At 45.6% G+C, this 26,164-nt stretch overlaps 1 protein-coding gene across 4 annotated transcripts in view; it reads left to right on the top strand.

Annotated features, from left to right (window-relative positions):
* FHDC1 (FH2 domain containing 1) overlaps window positions 1–26,164 on the top strand; it is a 52,742-nt gene that overhangs the window by 11,052 nt on the left and 15,526 nt on the right. For all 4 annotated transcript variants that reach the window (XM_007529447.3, XM_060178933.1, XM_060178934.1 and 1 more), the window contains exons 3-8: window positions 6,463–6,524; window positions 7,175–7,277; window positions 17,922–18,007; window positions 18,092–18,192; window positions 22,398–22,468; window positions 22,559–22,666. In XM_007529447.3, the coding sequence (XP_007529509.2) occupies window positions 6,463–6,524; window positions 7,175–7,277; window positions 17,922–18,007; window positions 18,092–18,192; window positions 22,398–22,468; window positions 22,559–22,666 (531 nt within the window). The remainder of the gene's footprint in view (window positions 1–6,462; window positions 6,525–7,174; window positions 7,278–17,921; window positions 18,008–18,091; window positions 18,193–22,397; window positions 22,469–22,558; window positions 22,667–26,164) is intronic.

Raw genomic sequence — 26,164 nt, 5'->3', positions numbered from 1 at the left:
TTGAGAATAATGCTGCTATGAGTGCAGGCGAACCAACATTTTGTAATTTTATTTTGGGGATCCTCTCTTGGCCTTCACCCCTCTGGGATGACTACCTCCCCCACACACACACATAGAAATTGCAAGACAGGAGGGCAGAGAGAGAGGTAAAGACACCACAGCACCAGCGCTTCCTTCAGTGCAGTGGGGGCTGGACTCAACCCTGGGCTGAACACATGGCAAAGCACTATACAAGTGAGCTATTTTGACAGCTCAACGTACTATTTTAATTTTTTTTAAGATTTTTTTTTTAAATGAAAGACAGGCTGGAGCACCACTTTGTCATATGTGGTGCCAGGGGTCAAACATGCACAGAATACCTTCTGCCCACTAAGGCACCTCAGGCGAGAATGCTCACCTCATTCTAGGGTGTTAATATGAGAAAGACAAATTAAATCACTATGATATATATATATATATATATGTGTGTGTGTGTGTGTGTGTGTGTTTAAAATATTTATTTATTTATTCCCTTTTGCTTGTCCTTGTTGTTTTATTGTTGTAGTTATTACTGTTATTGATGTCATCATTGTTGGATAGGACAGAGAGAAATGGAGAGAGGAGGGGAAGACAGAGAGGAGGAGAGAAAGATAGACACCTGCAGACCTGCTTCACCGCCTGTGAAGTGACTCCCCTGCAGGTGGGGAGCAGGGGGCTCGACGTTTCTGTAGATGACTTTTGAATTTCTACAGTACTGCCAATGCTATATATTTTTTTATGCCGGTCCTGCATTTTGCGCCACGTGCGCTTAACCCGCTGTGCTACCGCCCGACTCCCATATGTAAGTGTTTTATTGCTATGAGGGTTATTACTGGGACTTGATGCCCACACACTCAATACACCACTCCTAATGCCTGTTTTTTCCTCTTTCTTTTCCTTTTTACTTGACAAGACAGAGAGAAATTGAAAGGGGAGAGGGAATAGAGGAAGAGAGACAACTGCAGCTTTACTTCACCACTTGTAAAGTTTCTCCCCTGCAGGCAGGCACTGGGGCCTTGACCCCTGGTCCTTGTGCGTGGTAATAGATGCACTCACCCCAGTGAGCCACCACCTGGCCCCTAATTCTTTTGTACTCAGACTAAGACGTTTATGTAGATGACTTTTGAATTTCTACAGTACTGCCAATGCTATATATTATTTTATTTGTGATTGTAAACCAGTGTTATATGTTAAATCTTTTAAGTGCCTTTCTCCCCAGTAAGACAATACAGAATATGCTATTTTCTTCCCTCATTGGAGTTTCCTCTAAAGAAGTTAAAATTTAGCAGGTGACCTACCAAGTAATTATATGTGCTTTAAGGTTTCATTTCTTATTGAGAGGGAGAGAAAACTGAGCGCTACTCTGTTATATGTGGCACCAGGGATTAAACTGGAACCTCAGCCATGCATGTCTTGGGCTAACCCAGTTGAGCCATTTTCACTGGCCACAGAATGACTATTAAGCTGTCCAGTTCTCTCTGTAGGAAGTGGGTGGGATGGGGGGGGGGGGAAGCAGAGGCCCCTCCACCTGCGTGTCAGTCACGCAGGGGAGGATCTCGAGTAGCTTGACCTGGAAGAAAGGCATCCCAGCACGTCACCACACAGACCATAATTCTGGAGGTTCAGACGTGCCAAGGATCAGATTATGTCCCCTTGCAACATAATAGCCTCCTCCAGAGACGACCTGCCATTATGTGGTTGGCTCCTACTTGAAAGGGCTTATAAAGCATTACAAATCAGTTCCATTATACCCCAGAGGAAGAAGTTGCTGGAAGATTGGAAAGATCTGGGTTTGGGAATGACTGAAGAGCAACACTTAACTGAGCACAGCAGAATCTACAAGAGGGGAAAGGTCATAGCACATCACTACCCTTGTATCTTTGTTACTGAATAAGTTGATCTGAAGAGGCTATCAGTGGCTCCCACATTAAACTGTCAGGAAGTAATTAGAAATGACAGCGATATTACGGGGGATAATAAAAACATTCAAGCCACTCCACCTCTTCAGAGTTCTCCATTCCCATTCACCCATCACCATGGTTCCCCCAACCCCTAGAGCTAGTTGGGTACCCCCAACTCCCTCTGCTATCTAAATGTTCTTGGGGGGAAGGGATAGTTGACCCTGAATGCATCCTCCAAAGAAGTGAAAGGTGGCTGAGTTGGACAGAACTCTGAACCAGGGAGTAAAGGGCCTGTCTCACAAGGTATGGACAGTAGGTCAAGTTCAAATTCACGAACATTGAAACTCTTGAGGTCATTCACCACGCCAGCCCTAGCAACCTCACAGTGACCACTCAGGAAGTAACTGCAAACACCTTTAGTGCTTTTTCCTAAATTTTTATATGAAATGTGTTATTTTCTTCTACCACACCTTGTAATCATTATTTCTTTTCGACATTTGCTAATGATCACAGGAGGTTCTGGAATTCTTTTTTTTTTTAATTTTTTTAAATTATTGCTTTACAGTCAACAGTAAAATACAGTAGTTTGCAGATGTGTAACATTTCTGTTTTCCACATCACAATTCAACCCCCACTAGGTCCTCCTCCACCATCATGTTCCAGGATCTGAATTCCACCCCTCCCCCCCAGTCTTTTACTTTGGTGCAATAGTTCTGGAATTCTGAATCATGCTCACAATCTAGGACTAGGCAGAGCATTCGAAATAGATCTCACCTCCCTGAGTGTGTGGGTAGGTGGGTGGGGGTGCGGGAGGCATTTCCTAGTTGACAACCCAAAAGAAAAACAGAATAGGAAGTCATCAAACATCAAGTCCACAGTGAGAAGAGGATAGAGGGATTTTTTTTTTCTTCAAATTTTGCTTTTCAGAATTTGCCAGAGTATTGAAATAGCCACTATTTAGTGTCACTCAAGTCAGCAAACAGCTTACCACATATAGCAAATGGGGTTTAATGGTTTCTTGAAGGGACCAGGTGGGGACCGAGTGAGACTGGGCACACATGTTACCATACTTAAGGACCCAGGTTCAAATCCTGGTCCCCATGCCCACCCCCACCCTGGCAGGAGACCCAGGCTCCCCAAAATCTGTGGGTGGACTGGTGGTAGGCAGGTGCTCCTGGTACCCCAAGGGGCTCCTGCCTGTGTGCCCAACTGTGCCAAGGAACCCCAGATGGAGGGATGTGGGGAGCTGGCTGGCTCAGCCCTGATCTCAGGATGTAGCCAGGACAGAGAGAGAGAGTCCCAGGGGCCCCTTGCAGAGTGCCCCAGGCTGGGGAAGCCAGCAGCACACAGCGCCCTTGTTTCCCAGTGCCTTTAGGATGGAAGATAAACTCACTTACACGATATGATAACCCTCTAGCAGGGGCTGGAGTACCCGCAGCTCAGGGCTGGGCGGCAGTGTGAGGATGGGCGTGGCAAGGCCACTTAGGCTGGGCAGGGGGAGGGTCCCAGGAGGGCAGGATTGTCTCTGGGCCCTTGTCAGTTGTCTCTCTTTACTGTTGTTCCCACAAGGACATGGGTTTGGTCTTTTCTCCTCTTCCTCCTCCTCTGCCTCTTCCTCCTCCACTTCTTCCTCTTCTTCTCCTCTAGTATAAATGAACTCTTCTTTTTCTTTCTTTTTTTTTTTTTAAATAGAATTCTCATTTTATCAAGTCTTATTCTGATTTGCAGTCTAAAGTGGTTTTTGCCTCCAGGGTTATTGCTGGGGCTCAGTGCCTGCACTACAAATCCAATGCTCCTGTAAGCCAGTTTTCCCATTTTGTTGCCCATATTGTTGTTATTTTGCCATTGCTATTGTTGTTGTTGTTGGATAGGACAGAGAGAAATGGAGAGAGAAGAAGAAGACAGAGTAGGGGCGAGAAAGACAGACACCTGCAGACCTGCTTCACCACTTGTGAAGTGACCCCCCCCCCGGGATCCTTAAGCCATTCTTTGCACGTGCACTTCGTGCTCTTAACCCACTGCACTACTGCCCAGGCCCCTTCTAAAGTGTTTTTTTAAAGTTTTATTTATTAACAATAGAGTGAGAGAGAGAGAGAGAGAGAGCGCAGAAGGAGAGAGGGAGGGAATGTGTGTGGGAACATGAACCGGAGTGCCACTCTGGCACACACAGTGTTGGGGATTGAATTTAGGACCTCATGCTTGAGAGTCTAGCAGTTTATTCCCCATGCCACCTCCTGGGCCATTTGGTCTTTTTTAGATTAATCTATTTATTTAATCGGGGTGAGCAGAGCACTGCTCAACTCTAGAGGCATATGGTGATGCAAGGGATTGAACTTGGGGACTGTAGGACCATGAGCATGCAAATCCTGTGTTCTGACATTGAACTGTCTCCCTGACTCTGACCTCAACAATCTTTAAGCTCATTGAAAACAGCTCACTTGGATAGTGCGCTGCTTTGTCATGTGTACAACCCAGGTTTGAGCCCAGCCCCCATTGCTTTAAGGAAGCTTTGGTGCTGTGGTCTCTTTCACTCTTTCTGCCTTCTCTGTCTTATCCAAACAAACAAACAAAAATACACTCAAGGAACCAGAGATCCAGGGTCACATTCAATTCTGTAGTTGCTTTAGGGAAGTTAAAAGCTGACTTCTCTGAGACTCAGTTTCCTTTCCTGTCAAACAGGAGGAATGAGAAATTTCTCCATCACTTGTTTAGCAAGAGTGGCCCTGGATCTAGGCCAAGGCAAGGAATCCCAGAGGGCGGAGGGTGGTGCTCGCATTAGGCGGGGAGGCTCCGGGGAGCAGGAGGAGGACATTGAATGCGACACAGGCAGGATGGCGCTCCTGCATTCTGTGCAGCAAGGAGCACAGAGAAAGCTTTAAGTACCCGGTGGGCTACCCTCGTGGCATTCTGATTTCTGAATGATAGTAAACACGTGGCTTTCTGTCTCCATAAAAATCAGATTTCTCTTTTTGATGTGAGCTTTCCTATTTAAAGGGTGTTGAAAAGAAGTGTTATTCTCCCCCTGCCTTCCTGTGCACCCCATGACCCCACCCCCACCCCCCACCCTGAACTTGAACTGCAGCCTCTGGGTAAGATTGCACTAAGGAGTTTGGGAGTTTATTTTATGACTGGCAGGTGATTGTGTTAACAAGGAGTAAACCCCTAGGACAGTAAATAAATGCGGTTGTGTAAGATTAGTCTTTTTAAAAAGGCAGCCCATGCTTGTAAACATTTAACCTTAGAGCCAGGAAGTGCCATTAATTTGGCTTCCAGTCTTGCTACTGCTCAGACTGACCAGAGACTGTCCGCCAGACCCAGAGAGCAGGAATTTAATCTGAAACCCGATTCTTTTCTGTTCACCATGGATCACACACCTTTAGGGAGGAAGGACATTCTAACAGCTTTTCTGTTGTAGCCCGGTCTCCCTTTCCTCCCTAAAAAGGGAGGTCATTGCAGGAGTCTTTAAGGTTATTTTCCTTCTGCACATCCTGAACATTTGCTTCAAAAGAAAGATACAAATTCTGTGTGCCGAACCCTATCTAGTTTGTAGTCAGATGGGCCCTTCCACCTTCATGTTTTTGCCCAGCTAGAACCTATTGCAACCACAAATCTGGGCTTCGTTGTACATGAGAACAGCCACTGCATTTTTATCAGTCTAGGGACTCTCTACATTACAGGATAGACGCTATTAGCAGAGATATTAAAATACAGGAAAAGAACGTGCTTCAGAGAACAAACACCTCATCACAGACCCCTGCAAGCGTCAACCCGGCTTTGACCTAGCACGTTATGATCGGGCCCTCCTCAATCGCTATCGAACAGGCCATGGCCGGTGCGCCACTATGTTCCATCGCTGGGGAGCCAGAGACGACCCGAACTGCCCCTGTGGCTCCAGACAGACTATGACCCACATAGTCAACGACTGCCACCTCTCCAGATTCAAAGGAGGTCACGAAACTTTACATCAGGCTCAACCTGATGCTGTTGACTGGCTACGGAAGAAGGGCAAACGCTAGAAGAAGAAGAAGTGGAGTGTTCAGGGGTAGACAGTGTATGGTTATGCAAAGACACTCTCATGTCTGAGGCTCCAAAGTTCCAGGTTCAACCCCCCGCACCACCATAAGCCAGAGCTGAATAGTGCTCTGGTAAGAAAAAAAAAAAAAAAGACAGACGGGAGTCAGGCGGTAGGTAGCACAGCGGGTTAAGCTCAGGTGGTGCAAAGCACAGGACCAGCGTAAGGATCCTGGTTCCAGCCCCCGGCTCCCCACCTGCAGGGGAGTCGCTTCACAGGTTTAAGATTCATAAAACTCTTCATTTGAATGACCAGATCCACACATTGAGAATTATTCTCCTATATCTTTGTGTGGGATGTTGATAGATTTAAATTCTCTTCTTCCATTTAGTCCTTTTTATCTGGAGAATTATTCTCCTATATCTTTGTGTGGGATGTTGATAGATTTAAATTCTCTTCTTCCATTTAGTCCTTTTTATCTGGAGTTTAATAATTATATATGTCATTTTATTTTATCAATTTTCTTTTCAGATTACGATCCTGGATGCAAAAAGGAGCATGAACATTGGGATATTCCTTAAGCAGTTTAAGAAGTAAGATGTGTGCACAGTTGAAACATCAGTTGCAACCAAGCTGGTGTGGGTGGGAGCCACTGAAATTCAGACGCTAGTGTGATCATGGGCAAAGCATTCCTGGGGGCTCCAGATCCTCCTTGGGCTCATGCCTGGGCGAGGCTGCAGTGTCTGTCACATTCTGCTTTATTGGGAGGGACACAACCTAGAGGTTCCTGGAGCGTTACTCTGGGTCCTCTGTCCATGCTTCTTTCCTCAGAGAAGCTGTAAGTCCATCCTGAGTGTTGCCCTGGTGTTGAAGGGTGGACTGGTGAGGTAAACATTGGCTAAATCCAAAACAAACATGGTAACGTGGGAAGAGGAGGCCTCTGTGGAAATTCCTTGAGCCCAAGGGGATAGTTTTCCTTCCCCAAGAGATGACTCCCAGAGGCCATTGCCACTTTCAGCCTTTGGGGTGGGGGTGGTATCCAAGGATGGCTTTCTGGGCTCAGGGCTTCTAGTTGCTGTATGAGGACCCCCAGGCCCCTGGTAGTGTTGTGAACACTGACTTGACTATCAGCTGGCTTGGGCTGGAAGGGAGGTGAAGTGTTTTGCTTTTGTTTCCACTGGGCTTGTGTTTTGATGGTGCCCGAGCACACGCAAAATGGTATCTGTCTTCTTGTCCCTCCCAGGGCTTCCCAGTCCATCGTAGAAGATATTCATCAGGGAAAGAGTGAGCACTATGGGTCTGAGACACTGCGGGAGATTCTGAAGCTCTTGCCAGAGTCAGAGGAGGTAAGGAATTGGGTGCTTGTACTTTTCATGTCAGATGTGATGACAAACAAATGCTTGTTCTGAGTTTTCTGCAGGTGGGGACTGGGGCTCAAACCTGGGTCCTTGTGCTTTGTAACATGTGCACTCAACCAGGTGCACTGCCATCTGGCCCCGAAATTGCTGTGATAACAGAATAGAAAGTCATCAAATTTTTAAACAGAATTTTTGAATGGTTAGGAACTTTACAGGAAAAGGAAAAAAAAAAAAAAAGGTCATAGAACCTTTTAAATACTTGATTTTGGCTCCTGGAAAAGAAATTAAGAGATTCCATGAATACATGTACTTGTGAAAATTTGAATGTAAAATATTATATAGTAAAAAGGATAAGCTACCCCTTTGTTGTTAAAATTCGTCGGCTCTTGCCGGCGGGGCTAGCTTCACGGGTGGGTAACAGAGACGCGGAGACAACGGCTGGGCAGGGAAGCTGTATTTCTTTATTCAGGAACAACGATTCATAAACTAAGACAAACTAATCACCAAACAGAACTCTGCTGCTCTTTGCGGTGGCGCAAGCACTCTCCCTTACTCTGGACCTCTCAGGAACCCTCTCTCTCTGTCACTCTGGAACTCTGGCGGGTTTCCTCGGGGCGGGGCCAAGCAGCCCGCGAAATTAACAGGACTGATCCAATTCTCTTGGCGGGGGAGAACTAGAACCCAATGTAAAGCATACAACACCCCTTTTCTTTCTTCCTTCCTTCCTTCCTTCCTTCCTTCCTTCCTTCCTTCCTTCCTTTCTTTCTTTTTCTCTTTCTACGTAAACTTCTGGTCCTCCCTCCTCTGCCTCTTACTCTTTGAAAGCATAATCTGTGAGGGGCAGGCAAGATGGCTTCCCTGGGAAGGTGCCCCCTTTGCCAGGCAGACGACTCTGGTTCAAACCTGGTCCCCACTTGACTGGACTAAGCTTGTCTGCTATGGTGTCTTTCTCCCTGTCTCTGTCTGAAAAAGTCAGCCCAGAACAGTGAGGCCCTAGCAACAATAACAACAGTCACAAACTAAAACTTTAAACAAGGGGTGAGAAGCATAATGTATAGAACTTGATTTCAATGCCATTGACAACCAGGGAACATCAGTTTACTTCTTTATATTGAGTGGTGGTAAACTCACAATACTAAATTGGGGAAGGGGATTTGTACCTGAGCAGATATTCCAGCTGTATCTAATAACCTGAGCCTCTCTCTACTCCGGATTTTCTCTTTGGGAATTTAGTGTGATTTACCTAAGTGGAGATCAATTAGCAGCCGTTATGTGGTTTGACAGTGTGGAGGGAAAGGTGCACTAAGTCATAGTTGACTCTGGATATGTTCTACTGAGCAGTCCTTGATCTTCCTGTAGAAAAAGAGAGAATTCCACATACTTTTGTTAGGATGGGGAGGCTTTACTTCATTTTCTTTTCTTTTTTAATAGTTCATTTAAAAAGTTTTGGATAGAGACAGAATTTGAGAGGGAAAAGAGGAGATACAGAGGGAGAGAGAGAGAGAAAGAGAGAGAGACGTGCAGCACCACTCTATCCTGTGAGATTCCACCCCTCCTTCGCTTCTCACCCTGCCCTGCTTCAGGTGGAGACCAGGGGCTTTAACCACTCACTGTCTTTATGTGTTGTATTACGTGCACTTTACCAGATGCACCACAGCCTGGCCCCTTAATTTGATTTTCAAAACTACTTAGTCATAGGGGAGTCAGGCAGTAGCGCTGCGGGTTAAGCACAAGTGGCCTGAAGTGCAAGGACCGGCGTAAGGATCCTGGTTCGAGACCCCGGCTCACCACCTGCAGGGGAGTCACTTCATAGGTGATGAAGCAGGTCTGCAGGTGTCTATCTTTCTCTCTCCCTCTCTGTCTTCCCCTCCTCTCTCCATTTCTCTCTGTCCTATCTAACAATGACGACATCAATAATAACCATAATAATAACTACAACAATAAAACAACAAGGGTAACAAAAGGTAAAATAAATAAAATATATAAAAAAAATTTTAAGGGAGTCGGGCAGTAGCACGGCGGTTAAGTGCAGGTGGCACAAAGCACAAGGACCAGCTTAAGGATCCCAGTTCGAGGCCCCGGCTCCCCACCTGCAGGGGAGTCGCTTCACAGGTGGTAAAGCAGGTCTGCAGGTGTCTTTCTCTCCCCCTCTCTGTCTTCCCCTCCTCTCTCCATTTCTCTCTGTCCTATCCAACAACAATGACATCAGTAACAACAACAATAATAACGATGACGATTAACAAAGGCAACAAAAAGGGAAAATGAATAAATATCAATTTTTTTAAAAAAATGATGTTTAATGAATTAAAAAAAAAATTAGTCATCCTGAGACAGTCACCCCTTTCGGTCCTTTTCACACCTCCCTTGCACTTCCCTAGCACCCAGTTCTGACTGGCCTCCAATTGGTTGGTCAGTGAGGGCCAGCCCTGCAGAGCTCTGCTAGGCTACACTTCTAACCAGGCTGCAGCTGGTGTGAGGGAGGCTGCCAGCTTACTGCCCCAAAGAGGTGGGAGATGAAGTACAGTTTTCTTAACATCCTTTCTAGTTTAAAACTCTGAGGTGACTAGGGAATGCAAATGCTGTGGAAGACTGAGGAATTTACTATTTTTTTCAAAGCAGTAACTGTCAAAGCTCTGTGTTTAAAGAGGTTTTTTGTTTTGTTTTGTTTTGTTTTGTTTTTAACTGTGTGTGGGACAGGTTTTAATGGTGAAGAATATTAAGGGCAAGATGACTAAAGCTCATCTGGGAGCTTGCTCTGACTTCCCTGGGGGCTCTTTCCACTACTCCAGACCACTCACTGAGGTGGGGCCCTGTGTAGCGCAGGTTCAACATGGCTGCCAGGTCCTGAAATGGATCCCCAGCCCCTGAGCTGGGCCACAGCTGCTTCTCCCCTCTCCTTCCCTTGCAGGGTCAGCCCCACACTGAATATCTGACAAGCTTGGTCACAGTCCTCCTTGTTTATGTTAATGACTCTGGGCTTCAGCTCACCACACCCTCCAAGCTCATCTTGGAGCTTCCTTTCGCAGGAACACCCTGAGAGTCCCCAGGGCCGCCTGGCTCCCCTTCCTCAGCCACTGGTGGGGCTGTGGCAGCTCCTTCTTCAAAGTGAAAACTGCCTGAGGACTGACACCAGGCCTCCAGCAAGGACAGATTGGTTTTGCTATGGGTGCTGTGCAGTCTTGCCACCAGCAGACTGAGGGCCAAGCCTGGCCCCTGGAGTCGCTAGGCCTGGGGTGTGGAGGGTGGAGGGTGGAGGGTGGAGGGTGGAGGGTGGAGGGTGGAGGGTGGAGGATGGGGATGAGGCCAGGGAGGAGCCTGAGCCCAGTGAGGGAGGTTGAGGAATGTGGCAGAAATATGCTAATAAGTGTGTAAGTGTATTTGTAACCACATGTGACCAGGCCTGTGGAGTAACCTCCTGTGCTCACGTAGCACAAAAAGGAACCAAGACCCAGGTTGTGGTCAGGGCAGGAATCAGTCCAGGGAGAAGAGATTCTAAGTACTGAGCCTAGAATGCAGCCCATAGAAAGTTGGTGAACCATAACTATGATAGTTACATGTATTTTAAAAAATTTTTTTTATCTTTATTTTATTTATTTATTTATTCCCTTTTGTTGCCCTTGTTGTTTTATTGTTGTAGTTATCATTGTTGTTGTCATTGTTGGATAGGACAGAGAGAAATGGAGAGAGGAGGGGAAGACAGAGAGGAGGAGAGAAAGACAGACACCTGCAGACCTACTTCACTGCCTGTGAAGCTACTCCCCTGCAGGTGGGGAGCCGAGGTTCGAACCGGGATCCTTATGCCGGTCCTTGTGCTTTGCACCACCTGCGCTTAACCCGCTGCGCTACAGCCCGACTCCCAGTTACATGTATTTTTAAAAAAACAAAAACTTGGGGGCCAGGCAGTGGCCCTAGGTCTGCTGGTGGCAAGACTGCACAGCACCCATAGCAAAACCAATCTGTCCAATTAAACACACATAGTACTAAGTGTAAGGACCCTCGAAAGGATCCAAGTTCAAGCCTCCACTCCCCACCTGCAGGAGGGACACTTCATGAGCGGTGAAACAGGGCTGCAGGTGTCTCTCTTTCTCTCTCCCTCTCTATCTCCCCTACCCTCTCGATTTCTGGCTGTCTTCATTCAATAAATAAAGATAATAAAAAAAAAATTTTTTTAAAAAGATTTACTTGTTTATTTTTATGAGAGAGAGACAAGATTTTGGTGGTGCTGGGGATTTAGAGCCTCTGGGCATGCAAGTCTTATACTCTAAAAGCTGAACTGTCTTGGTGTGGGGGGAGACAGCTTAGTAGTTTTGAAAAAGACTACTCTGAGGCCCCAGGTTCGGTCTTCAACACCACCATAAGACGGAGCTGAGCAGTGCTCTGGAAAAAGAAAAGTGAAATAAAGTTAAGCTGTCTCTCGAGCCCAAGTTATTCTCATTTTACATGTGGGAAAAAGAACAACAACAGTGTCAGGTGGAGTGCATGCCTCCATAAGCTTGAGTCCCTGAGTTTGAGCCCTGGCACCACACAGGAGCAGCACAGAGGGCATTGGTGAAGCTCCTTTATGGTGGAGCGGTGCTGTGGTATCTCTCCTCTCTGTCTCCCTCTCAGATGTTGGCCTCTGGAGGCCTTTCAGTGGTACTGTGTATTTGAGAGACCCTGAACCCATCCCCTGGTGTCATATTTTTAAATAAGTGAGCAAAAGAAGCTCACACAGGTTAGCTCAGTGCCACAGGCTAGAGAGGCCAGTGAGGAGATGGGTTAGAACCTGCTTTGTCTGACCCCAGAGCACGTCCTCTTGAAGGAAGGAAGGCCAGAGGTTTTTAAAACCATGTGTTGCACCACAACAGCCTCCCAGCCTTCTCATCACCTCAGCTGTCACCAAGTGCCAGCTAGAGCCGGTGTCCCTGGAATCATGCTGTCATTTATCAGCATGCGGACAAATATGAGGAAACACGCCTCCTCAGCTGACATGCCAACATGGTTTGAATTTATTTTCAGAATCCCTCAGCCTTTACCCACAGCTTCTATCTGGCATGATTGTTCATCTTTCCTCAAACATGGGCTGGACACTTGCCAAGAAGGGAGACCCAGAGGTAAAAGTACTTGGGGTAACAGAGAACATAGCTAAGTGGCTAGAACGCCAGCTTTGCAAACCTGAGGCCTTGAGTTGGATCCCAGAACCCATCTACCCAAACTGTACTCTGGTGCCTCATAAAAATAAATATATGGGGAGTCAGGCAGTAGTGCAGCGGGTTAAGCGCATGTGGCACAAAGTGCAAGGGCCGGCATAAGGATTCCGGTTTGAGCCCCTAGCTCCCCACCTGCAGGGGAGTCACTTTACTGGCGGTGAAGCAGGTCTGCAGGTGTCTATCTTTCTCTCCCCTTCTCTATCTTCCCCTCCTCTCTCCATTTCTCTCCGTCCTATCCAACAACGAAGACATCAATAACAACAATAATATCTATAACAATAAAACAACAAGGGCAACAAAAGGGAAAATAAAATATAGATAAATATGTGAAAGCAATTGGGAGGGTACTTTGTGTCCCCAAAAAGTGTTCTCAAGGAGGGGGTAGAGGGTGGCAGCATGACTCGGAGCCACATGGGTAATGGGTGGGGCCTCCCTCACTCCGTGTGAGAGTGCTCCCCTCTGTCAGGCCAGTGCTTCATTGCTGAGGTGTGTCGAGAACACAGGTGGTTGAGATGCTCACCTCTCTCCAGAAGCCACTGATACAGTTACTCCTGGTTCCTGTGACTCCCCGGTCCAGGTGGGAGGGTCAGGGAAGTAGCAGCAGGGAATCTCTTGCTGGCTGGGAATCCTAGGAGCTCAAAGGGATGTGGGTGGAATGGGTTGGAATGCAGGAGTCTTGAGGAGCAAGCTGTTTGCTATCAGGGCAGAAAACCAGGCCCAGCCGGGTCATAATGGGAGTCACTTGGCGCAGCCAACACCATGACGGCCGGCAGTGTTTGATAAATGCTTTTGGATGCTGATGAGCGTGCACGCTAATTACAGGGTTGCCTCACCTCTCTACCTCCCCGTCACTGCAAGATACCCATAATCCCTCTTAACGAACATAAATCTCATTTCGGGATGGAATTTAATCCTGGCACTGGAGTTAAATACTAGCTTTCTGTCACCATTCTCTTGAAATCCATAAACATTTCTAGCTCTTTCCACAAGTGAAGGCGATTCATCACTGTCCCGTTACAGTTTAGCACATGTTTAAAACTGAGTTTACTTTGCATGACCTGTTCTGAGGCGTTAGATAGAGAACTGGTGGATTTTTCCAGAGCCGTGCACAGGTCACATTGGTGCTGTTAAGGAGGCATAGCCCCACTCTGCTCTTGCCCATATATAGTGAAGTGTGTAGTGTGGTTGGGGATGTGTGTGTATGGGTGTGTGTGTGTGTGTGTGTGTGTGTGTGTGTGTGTGTGTGTGTGTGTGTGTCAGAATTCTGTGCTCCCTCAGCACAGAAATGAGGCTCTGATTTGGGTTTTGATAAACCAGAAGTCTTGTCTGCCTGTGAATTGAGCGACACTGAAAATGATAAATTCACACCGGAACCCTCATAGGTAGGGCAAAGAATGCAATTCTAGAAATGGCTATTTTGTTGTTTATTTCTTTTTTACTATTTGTGCAGCATCAATAACTTTTCTAGTCTTGCTGAGAAATAAATTTCAAATAAGTATCAAAAAAATTTAATCTCAGGGACCAGACTGAATGCTAGTTTTGTTACATCTTGCATTTTCAGATAGTTGGCTTTGGTATTTCAGCTGGTGGGTCTTTGGGGATATGCCTATTGTTTTTGCGGGGGGCATGATATCTTGACATTGATTTTTCGGTTGTCTGAGCAGTTTTCTTTTCATCTTCTGTTGGCAAGCTGGCCTGTGCTCCCTTCAGTTTACTACAGCCCCTTCCCAGAAAGCCCAGGGGTGGGTGAGGTTCACCCACAGAGAGATCTGCCGTCTGCCTTGCCTTCCTCAGTGTGCTAGATCCACATTGCTGGGCTTGTTCTGTGCATGACTCAGAGGTGGTGAGAGACTCTCCAGGCTCTCAGTGACCTCCCGTCCAGACTAGAATGTCCAGGATGATTTTATCTCTGCATTGCTGTTTCTCAGCCTCCCTTAAGCACTCCCTTGAGATTTCTTTATTTCATGTTATTTTTAGATAGGAGAGAGAGAGAGAGAGAGAGAGAGAGAGAGAGAGAGAGACCCCATACCACAGCACTGAAGCTTCCTTTAATGTGAGGACTGAATTTAAACCAGGGTCATGCACATGACGAAGCGGTGTACTATCCAAATGAGCTATATATATTTGTTGGTGTCCTGAAAGTTTTTTAAAAGGAAAAACAAGGAAGGTAGCAGATGTTTTGGTCACCCCCCCACCCACCTTTTCTTAGGTTTCATGAAATCTTTTTTTTTTTCCTCCTCCTTCTCCTAAGTTTTATTTATTCATTTATACTCACTGCTCCAGCACGTGTGTATTATATTCGAACCTGGGGACTGGGACATGTAAATCCTGAGCTCCACCTGCTAAGCCACCTCCTCCTTTGCCACTGAGGTCCTGCTTTTCTTTCTTTCTTTCTTTCTTTCTTTCTTTCTTTCTTTCTTTCTTTCTTTCTTCCTTTCTTTCTTTTTTCTTTCCTTCCTTCCTTTCCTTCCTTCCTTCCATTCTTTCTTTCTTCTTTTGTTATTAGTTTCATTAGTTTTATTAGAGACATAATGATTTACAAGACAGTTGTCACAAGTATAATTTATTTCCTCATGATAGCATCTACACACCACTCCCATCATCAGTTTACGTCCCCCTCCACCATTGTGTGCATTGGATCCCCAAAGCCATCTCAGCCCCATCCTCCCAGCCACCCAGCCCGAGTCAGAGTCTTGGACTTTGCCGCCGCAGACCTCAGCTATTACCAATTTCATCCTCTGTTTTTCTTCTCTCTCCTTGTTTCTTAAATTCCACCTGTGAGATTCAGTATTCATCCTTTTCTCTCTGGCTTGTCTCAGCTGATTTCTTCAAGTTTCATCCGAGATGTGAGGAAGGACAATATTTCATCAATTCGTACAGCTGAGTAGTATTCCATTAAGTATGTACCACAGTTTACTCAACCAATCCTGTCACTGGGTATCTGGGTCACTTCCCAGTCGGGGCTATTACAAACAGAACTGCTATGAACATAAACACATAGGTCTCTTTGGATAGGTTGCTTTGCTTTCTCTGATAATATTCTCAAAATTAACTACACCATACTGTTAGGTCTTCTGTATAGATGCAACTTTCTGTTTTTGTAGGGCTTACCTGAAATTTTTATTCACATGAAATTTAATAGATTTTAAACTTTTTTTTTTTTTTTTTTTTTTTTTTTAACCAGAGCACTGCTCAGCTCAGCTCTGGCTTATGGTGGTATGGGGAGTCAGACTTGGGACTTTGGAGCCTCTGGCTCAAGAGTCTCTTTGCATAACCATTATGCTATCTACCCCACGAAATTTAATAGATTTTAGAAGCAGCTTCAATAAATGAAAAATATTTAAATAGAAGTTTTTGGAGATACAGTTATATTTAAATTTTCTCATTTTAAAATATTTGAACAGTTCTTTCAATTAATGCATTTAGTGTATACAAATCATTTTTTAAAGTAGATATAGTGGCCAGGTGGTTACACACCCAGTTGAGTGCACACATTACCATGCACAGTGACCCAGGTTCAAGCCCTTTGTCCTCTCCTATGGGAGGAGGCTTCGTAACTGGTGGAACAGTGCTGCAGCAGGCCTCTCTTCTCTATGTCTCATCCTCTGTCAAGAATAGAAAGAAAAAAGTGGGTCACCAGGAATAATGGACTTGTGCAGGCACCAGGCCCTAGCCTAGTAGCAAAAAAAAAAGAAAGAAAGAAAGGGGAGTCGGGTGGTAGCACAGCGGGTTAAGCGCAGGTGGTGCAAAGTGCAAGGACCAGCTCAAGGATCCCGGCTCGAGCCCCCGGCTCACCACCTGCAGGGGAGTCGCTTCGCAAGCAGTGAAGCAGGTCTGCAGGTGTCTATCTTTCTCTCCCCCTCTCTGTCTTCCCCTCCTCTCTCCATTTCTCTCTGTCCTATCCAACAACAAGGACATCAATAACAACAACAATAATAACTACAACAATAAAACAACAAGGACAACAAAAGGGAATAAATAAATGTTAAAAAAAAAAAGAAAGAATGAAAGAAAAACCAAATGTAATAATTATTAGAGAACTATGTAATTATTTAGCTGAAACTGTTTTTTGCTGAAAGTATAAAATTCCAGAGGACTAAAATGTTTAAATTCTATTGTTTAGCTTTCAAAGCTATTGTCACCAAGGATAAATTGCATTTCTTAAACTAATAATAGTTTGCTTACAGATGCATATATAAACACTTATGATATCACTGACTTGAAGGAACTATCAATCACAGTCTATTTTCTTGAAGACGTCTCTCTCTGAACCTGAGAAAACAGTCAGCTGGATCCAGTGACTATGACATTTATCATAGATAAATTTATTGTAGATATCTGATAGGATGAAGTAAATGGAAAAGTATTGTAACAAGTAAGCCTAGTGGAATTGTCTTAGTAAAAGACTCACTAAATCAAATCATCTTAACACATTTATTTAAAAAAATCATATCTACTGAGAATAAATATCCTTTTGCAAAAAATACCAGATATAGGGTAGGGGTAGATAGCATAATGGTAATGCAAAAAGACTCTCATACCTAAGGCTTCAAAGTCCCAGGTTCAATCCCTTGCACCACCATAAGCCAGAGCTGAGCAGTGCTCTGGTAAAAACAAACAAACAAAAACAGATGTTTGCTTGCTTGCTTTCATATAGCTTAAAATAAAAACACTGTATTAGGGTACTAGTGAAATCAGAAAAAGTGTAAGAATGTTATGAAGGAAAGACTTAAACTAGAGAAACTATTTCATTAGAATGCATGAGAAATTTTTAAGCACTTGGAAGGTAATTTTAAATACTGTTTTACTCAGTGGCAAATACGTTACTCTAGTTGATTGTAATATAGAGTACTTCTCAATAGATTTTTTAGTCTGTTTCCACATGTAGAATAACTTAAATTTAGAGCAGAGTAATAGCACAAAAACAACTGAAAGCATATTATTATTTATTTTATTTTTTTAAGTTTTCATTTTTTAAACATTTTATTTATTTATTTATTATCAGATAGAGACCAAGAGAAATTGAAAAGAGAGAAGGAGATAGAGAAGGAAAGAGACAGAAAGACACCTGCAGCCCTACTTTACCACTTGCGAAGCTTTCCCTCTGCAGGTGGGAACCAGGGACTTGAACCTGGGTCCTTGTGCATTGTAGTGTGTGTGCTTAACCAGGTGTGCCACCACCTGGCCCAATATTATTATTTAATCATAAATGTCTGTTCATTTTCTAGGAGGTACTGCTCACTCTGAGGCTATGTTGTCCCACTTTTAGTCTGCCTTTAATGTTTGCACTTTGCTAATGGGTATGTAAAACCCTTATAAAGAGACGGACCTTTCCTTGAATTATATATGAAATCCTGTTTTCTTGAGGGATTAGAAGATGAAATTTAAATGAATGTTCCACTTTCACCACAAGACTTTCTTCTCATTTCCTCTCATCCTCTAGATAAAGAAGCTGAAAGCCTTTGGTGGCGATGTGGCCAAGCTGTCCCTGGCGGACTCCTTTCTGCACCACTTAATTCAGGTGCCAAAGTAAGGTCGCTGCCCCACCCCGAGCTGAGCCAGACTTCCGCATTAATGGCATTGGCCCCACGGTCTCCTGTTTCTGTGTTTCAGCTACTCACTTCGGATTGAAGCCATGGTGCTGAAGAAGGAATTTTTACCTTCTTGCTCTGCTCTTTACACTGACATAACAATGCTGAGAACGGCTATAAAAGGTAAGAAGACACGTGCTCCTTTGTGTAACCTTGATCTTTATTCATTTTGTCTGCAGTTTATTTAAAAGGGGGGGGGGAGAAAACAAAAACTGGACAATAGCAGTGGTAAGTCCATTCCTAATATACACTAGCAGGGAACTGAGATGTGCCCCGTGCTGGTGTGTGGCCACTCACTTTCCCTGCTGGTTGGCGCAGTAATTACTCTGCAAGCCACAAGATCATTAATGAGCATCTTGTCCTCCCGTAAAAGGAGGCGTCATTCAGCTCAAGCTTTGGAGAAGACTTTGCTGGCTGCAGCCCCTCTCCCGGTTAGCTTTCTCTGTGTGGAGGTGTGTGTGTGGAGGGGTGTTCGTGCACGTGTGTGGTGTACGATTATGTTGTTGTGTATGTGTGTACATGATATGTGTGATACACACACTGTGTGTGGCATGCAAGCGTGTGGTGTGGAGTTGCCTACATGCATGTGATGTGTTGTGTATGCAAGCATGTATGCATTTTGTGTGCATGCATGTACAAGTTGTATGTGGCATGGGGCTGCATGTACATGTGTGATGTATATACGGTGTGTGTGTGCCTGTATCTGGTAAGTGACTGATGTTCAAAGCCTGTCCCCTGGGCCGTCCATGTTTGTTCTTCCTGCTCTGGTCTTCGGGGGTATGGAGGACCCCCTTCTGCCAGAAGCAGGCCTCTTTCCCTCTGACCCCTGCAGATACATCCAGTGGGACTGCTTTTATGGGAGAGCCTGAGGTCCCTGCTCCTGGCGGCCTTTCATAATCACGCCCTCCCCCACCCCCAGACTCAGCACCTGGGTCGGGGACATGTTGGTCATTTCTGTTTCTCATAATAAGTTGCTCAGTATCAGCTCACCCACTTGGAGGATGCCTCAGAGCTGCCCTGCAGTCCCCCTTCCATTGGGACAGCTGATTTGCTTTTTGGCCTGACTGACTCTGCCCCCCCCCCCCCCCCCGGCCTCCATAGTACCAGTACTCATTCATTCTCTCCACCTCTCTCTCTTTCCCTCTCTCTCTCTTTCTGCCTCCAGGGTTATCACTAGGGCTCAGTGCAAGCACTACGAATCCACTACTCCCAGAAGCCATTTTTTTCCCTCTTCCTTTCTTTCTTTCTCTTTCCCTCTTTCATTCATTCATTCTTTCTTTCTTTCTTCCTTCCTTCCTTCCTTCCTTCCTTCCTTTCTTTTTTTTCTATTTTATTGGATAGAGAGAGGAGGAGGAGGTAGAGAGGAAGAGACAAAGATAGACACCTGCAGACTTGCTTCACCACTTGTGAAGCATTCCCTTTGCAGGTGTGGAACAGGGGCTCAAACCCAGATCACTGCTCGAGCCCTTGCACATGCTAGTACTATGTGCATTTAACTGGGTGTGCCACCGCCTGCCCCCCACTTCTCATTCTTCTTCTGAATTTCTACTTAGGGATGGCAAATTGCTTCTTCCAATTTGGTTTTCTCATGTTGTTGGCTTTGGCCTGCGTTGAGAAGAAATACTTCTCTTGTGCCACTAGCATGTTCTTTACTGCAAAGAGGAGCCCAATAATTGAGTGGAGAATTTCCTCCTTTTGATAGAGAGGTCTCTTAAAGCCTTTCCCTTTACCAAGGCCACTGAAGCAGCTTTGGAAAGGGAGCCAGTTCTGTTCAGTAGTGATAGAAGAATGTTTTCATGTTGAGTGGTGAACTTTGTGGGCATGGTGGGGGCGTGTCTTATCTGGCTACCTCTCAAAAACTGGCCTGCCTAGATAACAAAATATAGGCAGTGATCCAAGCATATGTTTTTGAAAGGAATACCAGACTCAGTGGAGAATATTAGAAATACCCCTGTGGCATTGTATTCTCTCTGTATAACTCTTGTAAGAGTCACATTTTCTTTTTAATTTTCCTCAGTGTATTACCTTCTTCCCAACCCAATTCATTATTTTTAGTAGTATTTATCTGCTAGGGTATGTGTATGTGTGTAAATATTCTGTGTGTTAAGTCCTGGTCTGCCAGCTGTTGGCAGTAATCATTTCCTTTCCATACCTTTAAGTCAACTCAAATGAAATGTGTCGTTTTGAATAAAATGGAAAGGTTCTCTGGGAGTCCGGCTTCAAAGGCTGGCACTTTGCAAGTTATTTACATGTTATCCTAGCCTGCTTATTTTATTTTATCTTCTTTTTTTTTTTTTTTATCTCCTCACAGTTCATTGACTAAGCAAAATTCTGCTTGCTTTTTTTTTTTTTTTCATATTACATAAACATAGGCTCAAAAGCTAGTGGATATGAGAGAAAGAAAAAAAAATGAAAAAAATCACTGCAGAGTGACCTAGGAGATGGCTTGGCAGCTAGAGTCCAAGACTTGCAATGCCAGAGACTCCAGGCTTGACCCTGAACATGGTGTGTGGCCAAGGGGCTCTCTAGTCTGTCTCTCTTAAAACAAGTAAATAAAGCTTCTTTTTTTCTTTAAAGAACTCCTGAGAAAAAGCTCATTCTTAGAACATAATTTACACACACACACACACACACACACACACACACACACACACGTTAATTATTGTAATTTGATAGGAAAAGAAAGATACAGAGAGAGAGAAACCAGAGCACTGCTCAGCTCTGGCTTATGGCTTATGCTTGGGGATTGAACCTGGAACCTCAGAGCCTCAGTCATAAAAGTTTTTGTACATGACCATTATGTTATCTCCCCAATCCTAGGCTCTTGCTTCTCTCACCAATTGAACATGTTCATTATTTATCTATTTAATAATATTTAATAAAGTTCATGACTTATCTTTGCCATATGCAAGGCCCCAGGTTAGAGCCCCCACCACCACATAAGAGCACTGTAGAAAGGGGGAGTTTGGGGCTGGGGTGGTGGCGCACCTGGTTGAGCACACATGTTACAATGTGCAAGGACCAAGGTTCGAGCCCCCCCAGTCCCTACCTGCAGAAGGAAAGTATTGTGAGTGGTAAAGCAGTGCTGCAGGTGTCTTTCTGACTCTCTCCCTCTCTATCAACCCTTTCCCTCGCGATTTATGGCTGTCTGTGTCAAATAAATAAAGATAAAATTTAAAAAAAAGAAAGGGAAGCTTCACAAGCAGTTGAGCAGTGCTATGGTGTCTCACCTCTTCTGTTTGCTTCTCTCTTCCTCTATCTCCCTCTCAATATGGAAAAAGAAAAGAAAAGAAAAAAGATTCCACTGGGAGTAGTGCATCTTCCTATTGAACTCACACATTACCATGCACAGAGATCTGGATTCAGTCACCTGGTCCACACCTGTAGGGAAGAAGCTTCCAAAGTGGTGAAACAGTGGCTGTCGGTGTCTCTCTTTCCTCCCTTTCCCCTCTCTATTTCTTTCTGTCCTATCAAAATTTAAAAATAAATACATGGGACTGGGCGGTAGCACACCAGGTTAAGTGCACATAGTGTGAAGCACAAGGACTGGCGCAAGGATCCTGGATCGAGCTCCTGGCTCCCCACCTGCAGGGGAAAAGTTTCACGAGTGGTGAAGCAGGACTGCAGATGTCTCTCTGTCTCTCTGTTACCCTCCCCCTCTCAATTCCGGGCTGTCTCTATCCAATAAATAAATAAAGATTAAAAAAAACAAATAAATGGCCAGGAGTCCGGTGGTAGTGCAGCAGGTTAAGTGCAGGTGGCGCAAAGCGCAAGGACCAGTGTAAGGATCCCAGTTCGAACCCCCGGCTCCCCACTTGCAGGGGAATCGCTTCACAAGCAGTGAAGCAGGTCTTCAGGTGTCTGTCTTTCTTTCCCCCTCTCTGTCTTCCACTCCTCTCTCCATTTCTCTCTGTCCTATCCAATAATAACAACATCAATAACAACAATAATAATCACAACAATAAAACAACAAGGGCAACAAAAGGGATTAAATAAATATATTTTTTAAAACAAAAGGCCTTTAGGAGCAGTGTATTCATAATGGAGGAACCAAGCCCCAGTGATAACCCTAGAGGCAAAATAAATAAACAAACAAACAACTAAATGCCATACATGTTTGGTTCATAGGTAAACACTTTGAATCTAATCCAGGAGTGCTGGGAGCATCTAACATTCTGTAGAGGGTGCTACTCTGACTTTTTCAGTCTCTAGATACAGTTGAGGGTCAGAGCTGGCTTCATACACACTTGACCTTGGCTTTGATTGATATCTTTCCTGTAAGTGAGCTGAAGGCATCCCTAAGGTGCCTGCTGTGTTCTTCTTGACAGAGCTGATGTCGTGCGAGGAGCTGCATTCCATATTACACTTGGTGCTACAGGCGGGGAATATCATGAACTCTGTGAGTAACATCTCCCCAAATTCAAGCACCGTGTTTCTCCCTGTGAACTGTGCATCTGAAGGTACATGCGTGTGTCTTTTCCTTCCTTAGGGAGGGTACGCTGGCAATGCCGTGGGATTTAAACTGTCTTCTTTGCTCAAATTGGCAGACACCAAAGCAAACAAACCCGGGATGAACCTCCTGCACTTTGTGGCTCAGGTACGGGGCAGCGACTGAAATGGAGAGGGGAGTACTAGAACCCCGCTTGGAGGCTGGAGGCTGGAGGTGGCAGGAGGCCTTGCAGTTGGGGCTATTTCTAGGAAGTTCTGCAGATTCCTGGGTTGAGCTCTGGCAGTTGCAGAAATTAGGGGTGGGGTGGTGCTTGGGGTCTACAAAGGGACTAGTGACTAGCGAGACTCAGAGGTTGGTGGTGAAGGCAGATCATGAAGGATTCAGGGATCTCTTGAAGCCCTGCGGGTCTGGCTCTCAGGCTGGAGCCATGGTGAGCCAGTGAAAGTTTAAGGCCAGCTAGTTGTGTTTGTTTTAAGGGAATAAAAATCAACATGGACAGGGGTAGGGGAGAGCTGTCCAGGTAGGATGAGTGCCTGGCCATGTGCACAGCTCAGGTTCGAGCCCCAGCACCACATAGGAGGGGCTGACACACCGGAGGAAGTTCCACTTCTTCTTTTTTTTCTAAATATTTATTTATTTATTTATTTATTTATTCCCTTTTGTTGCCCTTGTTGTATTATTGATGCCATCTTGGTTGGATAGGACAGAGAGAAATGGAGAGAGGAGGAGGGGGAGACAGAGAGGGGGGTGAGAAAGACACCTGCAGACCTGCTGGCTCGAACCAGAATCCTTATGCCGGTCCTTGCGCTTTGTGCCCCCAGCGCTTAACCCACTGCACTACCCCCCCGACTCCTGGAAGCTCCACTTCTGTGCTGTTGCTCCAATTCAATGAAAAGGCAAAGTGATGAGATCGTGGATATGCAAGGCCCCAACTCTGAAAAACAAAACAAAACAAACAAAAACAAAACAGCAAAGATTGGAAAGGAGAGCGGCTCTTCTCAGGGCAAGCTGGTTGAAGTTGTTTGCTGAGAGAAGAGCAGTGGCCATTGGAATGGAGGGGAGAGGCTGGGTGTTGAGCCATTTCCAGTGTTGTGTCGACTAGATCTGAGTCGTGTGGAAGCAGGAGTGAGCAGTGATGAAGATGGTCCCCTCTAGGTTTTTTTTTTTTTTTAAAGAGAGAGAAAGAGAGGTACCACAGCCCCAAAGCTCCCTTCAGTGTGGTGGTCAGGCTCCAACCTGGGTCTCACACATGGCAAAGCAGCGCACTATTACGTGAGCTATTTCGCCGGCCCTCCTCTGATTTCTCATGTCCTGTGGACCCCAGGGCCTTGCCTAGCACAGGGGCTGTGCCCCAGCCTGTCCCTCACTTCCATTTCTGCCCGACTGTGGTACACACACGGCCAGTGGCAGAGGGAGGCATCAGCCCACACAGTTCTCTCTGGTTGAATCTCCCAAGTAACAAATTGCACTGGCTTGTTTTCCTGTCGCTGAGTCACCTTGTTTTGACAGCAGTGGCACACGCCTCCCTCTGACCTGGGCAAGAACCGGCATCTTGTGTTTGCTTCTTGTGTGTCTTCCTTTCTTTTAATTTTGTATTATGTTTATTTACTGATTGGTTAGAGACAGTCAGAAATCGAGGGGGGAGGGGGCTCTAGAGAGGGAGAGGAGAGAGAGAAAGTGAGAGACACCTGCAGCCCTGCTTCACCACTCACAAAGCTTTCCCTCCTACAGGTGGGGACTGAGGGCTTGAAGCCAGGTCCTTGTGCACTGTAACATGGGGGCACAACCAGCTGCACCGCCGCCCTGACCCCTTCTTGTGTATGTTTCAGAACACAACAAAGCCAGGCTACTGTAACTTGTCCCATAGTAGCTGCACGGACTCAAATTCAATATTAAGACCTCCAGTTTCTTCTTTCTTCCTTTTTGGCTGGAGCACTGCTCAGCTCTGGCATGTGGTGCTGAGAATTGAACCTGGCACCTCGTGCATAACACTGTTGTATTAACAGCTCTGGGTGTCTTTATGTTTTTAAGCTTTTAGTGTAAGTAATATTTTTATGACATTAAATGGGTTTCGGGTGTGAAACATTACAGATTAGCACCTGAAAGTCTTTTTATCAAAAATAAATTTATAAATTTATTTTTGATAGAGACAGAAATTGAGAGGGAAAGGGGAGATTGAGAGGAGGAGAGAAAGAGACACCTGTAGCCCTGCTCAAGACGCATGAATTTTCCCCTACAGGTGGGGACTGGGGCCTTGAACCCGGGGCCTTGTGCACTACAGTGTGTGTGCTTTTCTGGGTGTGCCACTGCCTGGCCCCTATCACTGAACATCTGTTTCCATCACTTCCTCTCATATCAGACCTACCTACCCTTTTCAGCACTGATTTAAGACCCTCAGTGTGCTAACAGTGGAAGGGGCTGATACCTCAAAACTTGGTTATTGAATCAGACGGAATAATTTCATAAAATATTTTTTCTTTTTTTAATATTTATTTTTGTTGTCCTTGTTTTATTGTTGTAGTTATTATTATTGTTGTTATTAATGTCATCGTTGTTGGGTGAGACAGAGAGAAATAAAGAGAGGAGGAGAAGACAGAGAGGGGGAGAGGATGATAGACACCTGCAGACCTGCTTCACCGCTTGTGAAATGACCCCCCTTGCAGGTGGGGAGCCGGGGGCTTGAACCGGGATCCTTACAGCAGTCCTTGCACTTCGCACCACGTGTGTTTAACCCGCTGCACTCCTGCCTGACTCCCTCGTAAAGTATTTTAGCTCAGTGCCAGGCACAAGCTCTCCACAATCACACCATCACTGCGATCCTTCAGAAGACAGAGGACACGCTGAACTCTGTACTAACTACACTGTTTAGGGCTGGAGAACTACCCCACTGGGAAGTACATCTGCCTTGCCACGTACTGGTTTGAGCCCTGACACGTGGTTCTGGGGGGAAGCTGAGTGCTGAGAGACTCTCCCTTTCTGTCTGTCTGTCTCTGAGTGAAAAAGTTGGTGCAGAGTGGTACAGTCACACATGTGAGAATCCCCTGTGACAAGGGAGGAAGGGGGAGTGGAAGGAGAAAAGTTTATTTTCAGGACAATGAAACCGGCAAATATCGCCTCCCTGCACAGCCCAGGGTGTCTCCTGCTGTCCCTTGTAGGCCCATGCCTCCAGTGCTCTGCGGGGAGGTTTCCCCAGGGGGAAATGGCTCCTTCCTCCCCACTTGTCTCCCTTATGCCCTCTGAGCAGGTGAAGGGTCCAAACTCCCCCGCAGCCTGCCCACCATCTGCTGTGACTCCGTTTGCAAACTGGTTTGACCACAGATGGCAGCTTGGTCATTTAAAGGCACAGTCCCAGGCACCGACAGTGGCACCTCAGCAGGACATACTGGATTCTCTCAGGAACAATGGCCCTGCTAGGCTGCCCCCTCCCGCACCCAGGAGTTGTGTTGCATGTCAGGACTGGCTGCTCAGGGAAGCCTGGCGTGTTCTGAGAGGACAGGGTTTCTGGTAAATCTGCCTAAGAATGCCAGAGTTCACATTTCTGTGAACTGCTGTTTTTTGCCAGCAGGGTGGTTTCTGGGGCTTGGTGTCTACACAGCTCCACTGTTTCTTGTGGCCATAACAGAGGAAGTGGGGGGGGGAGAGAGA

This window comes from Erinaceus europaeus, chromosome 19, assembly GCF_950295315.1.
Source record: "Erinaceus europaeus chromosome 19, mEriEur2.1, whole genome shotgun sequence".
Taxonomy (NCBI): Eukaryota; Metazoa; Chordata; class Mammalia; order Eulipotyphla; family Erinaceidae; genus Erinaceus; species Erinaceus europaeus.
The sequence above is the reverse complement of the archived record's forward strand: the minus strand, read 5'-3'. Positions and strand labels throughout refer to the sequence as shown.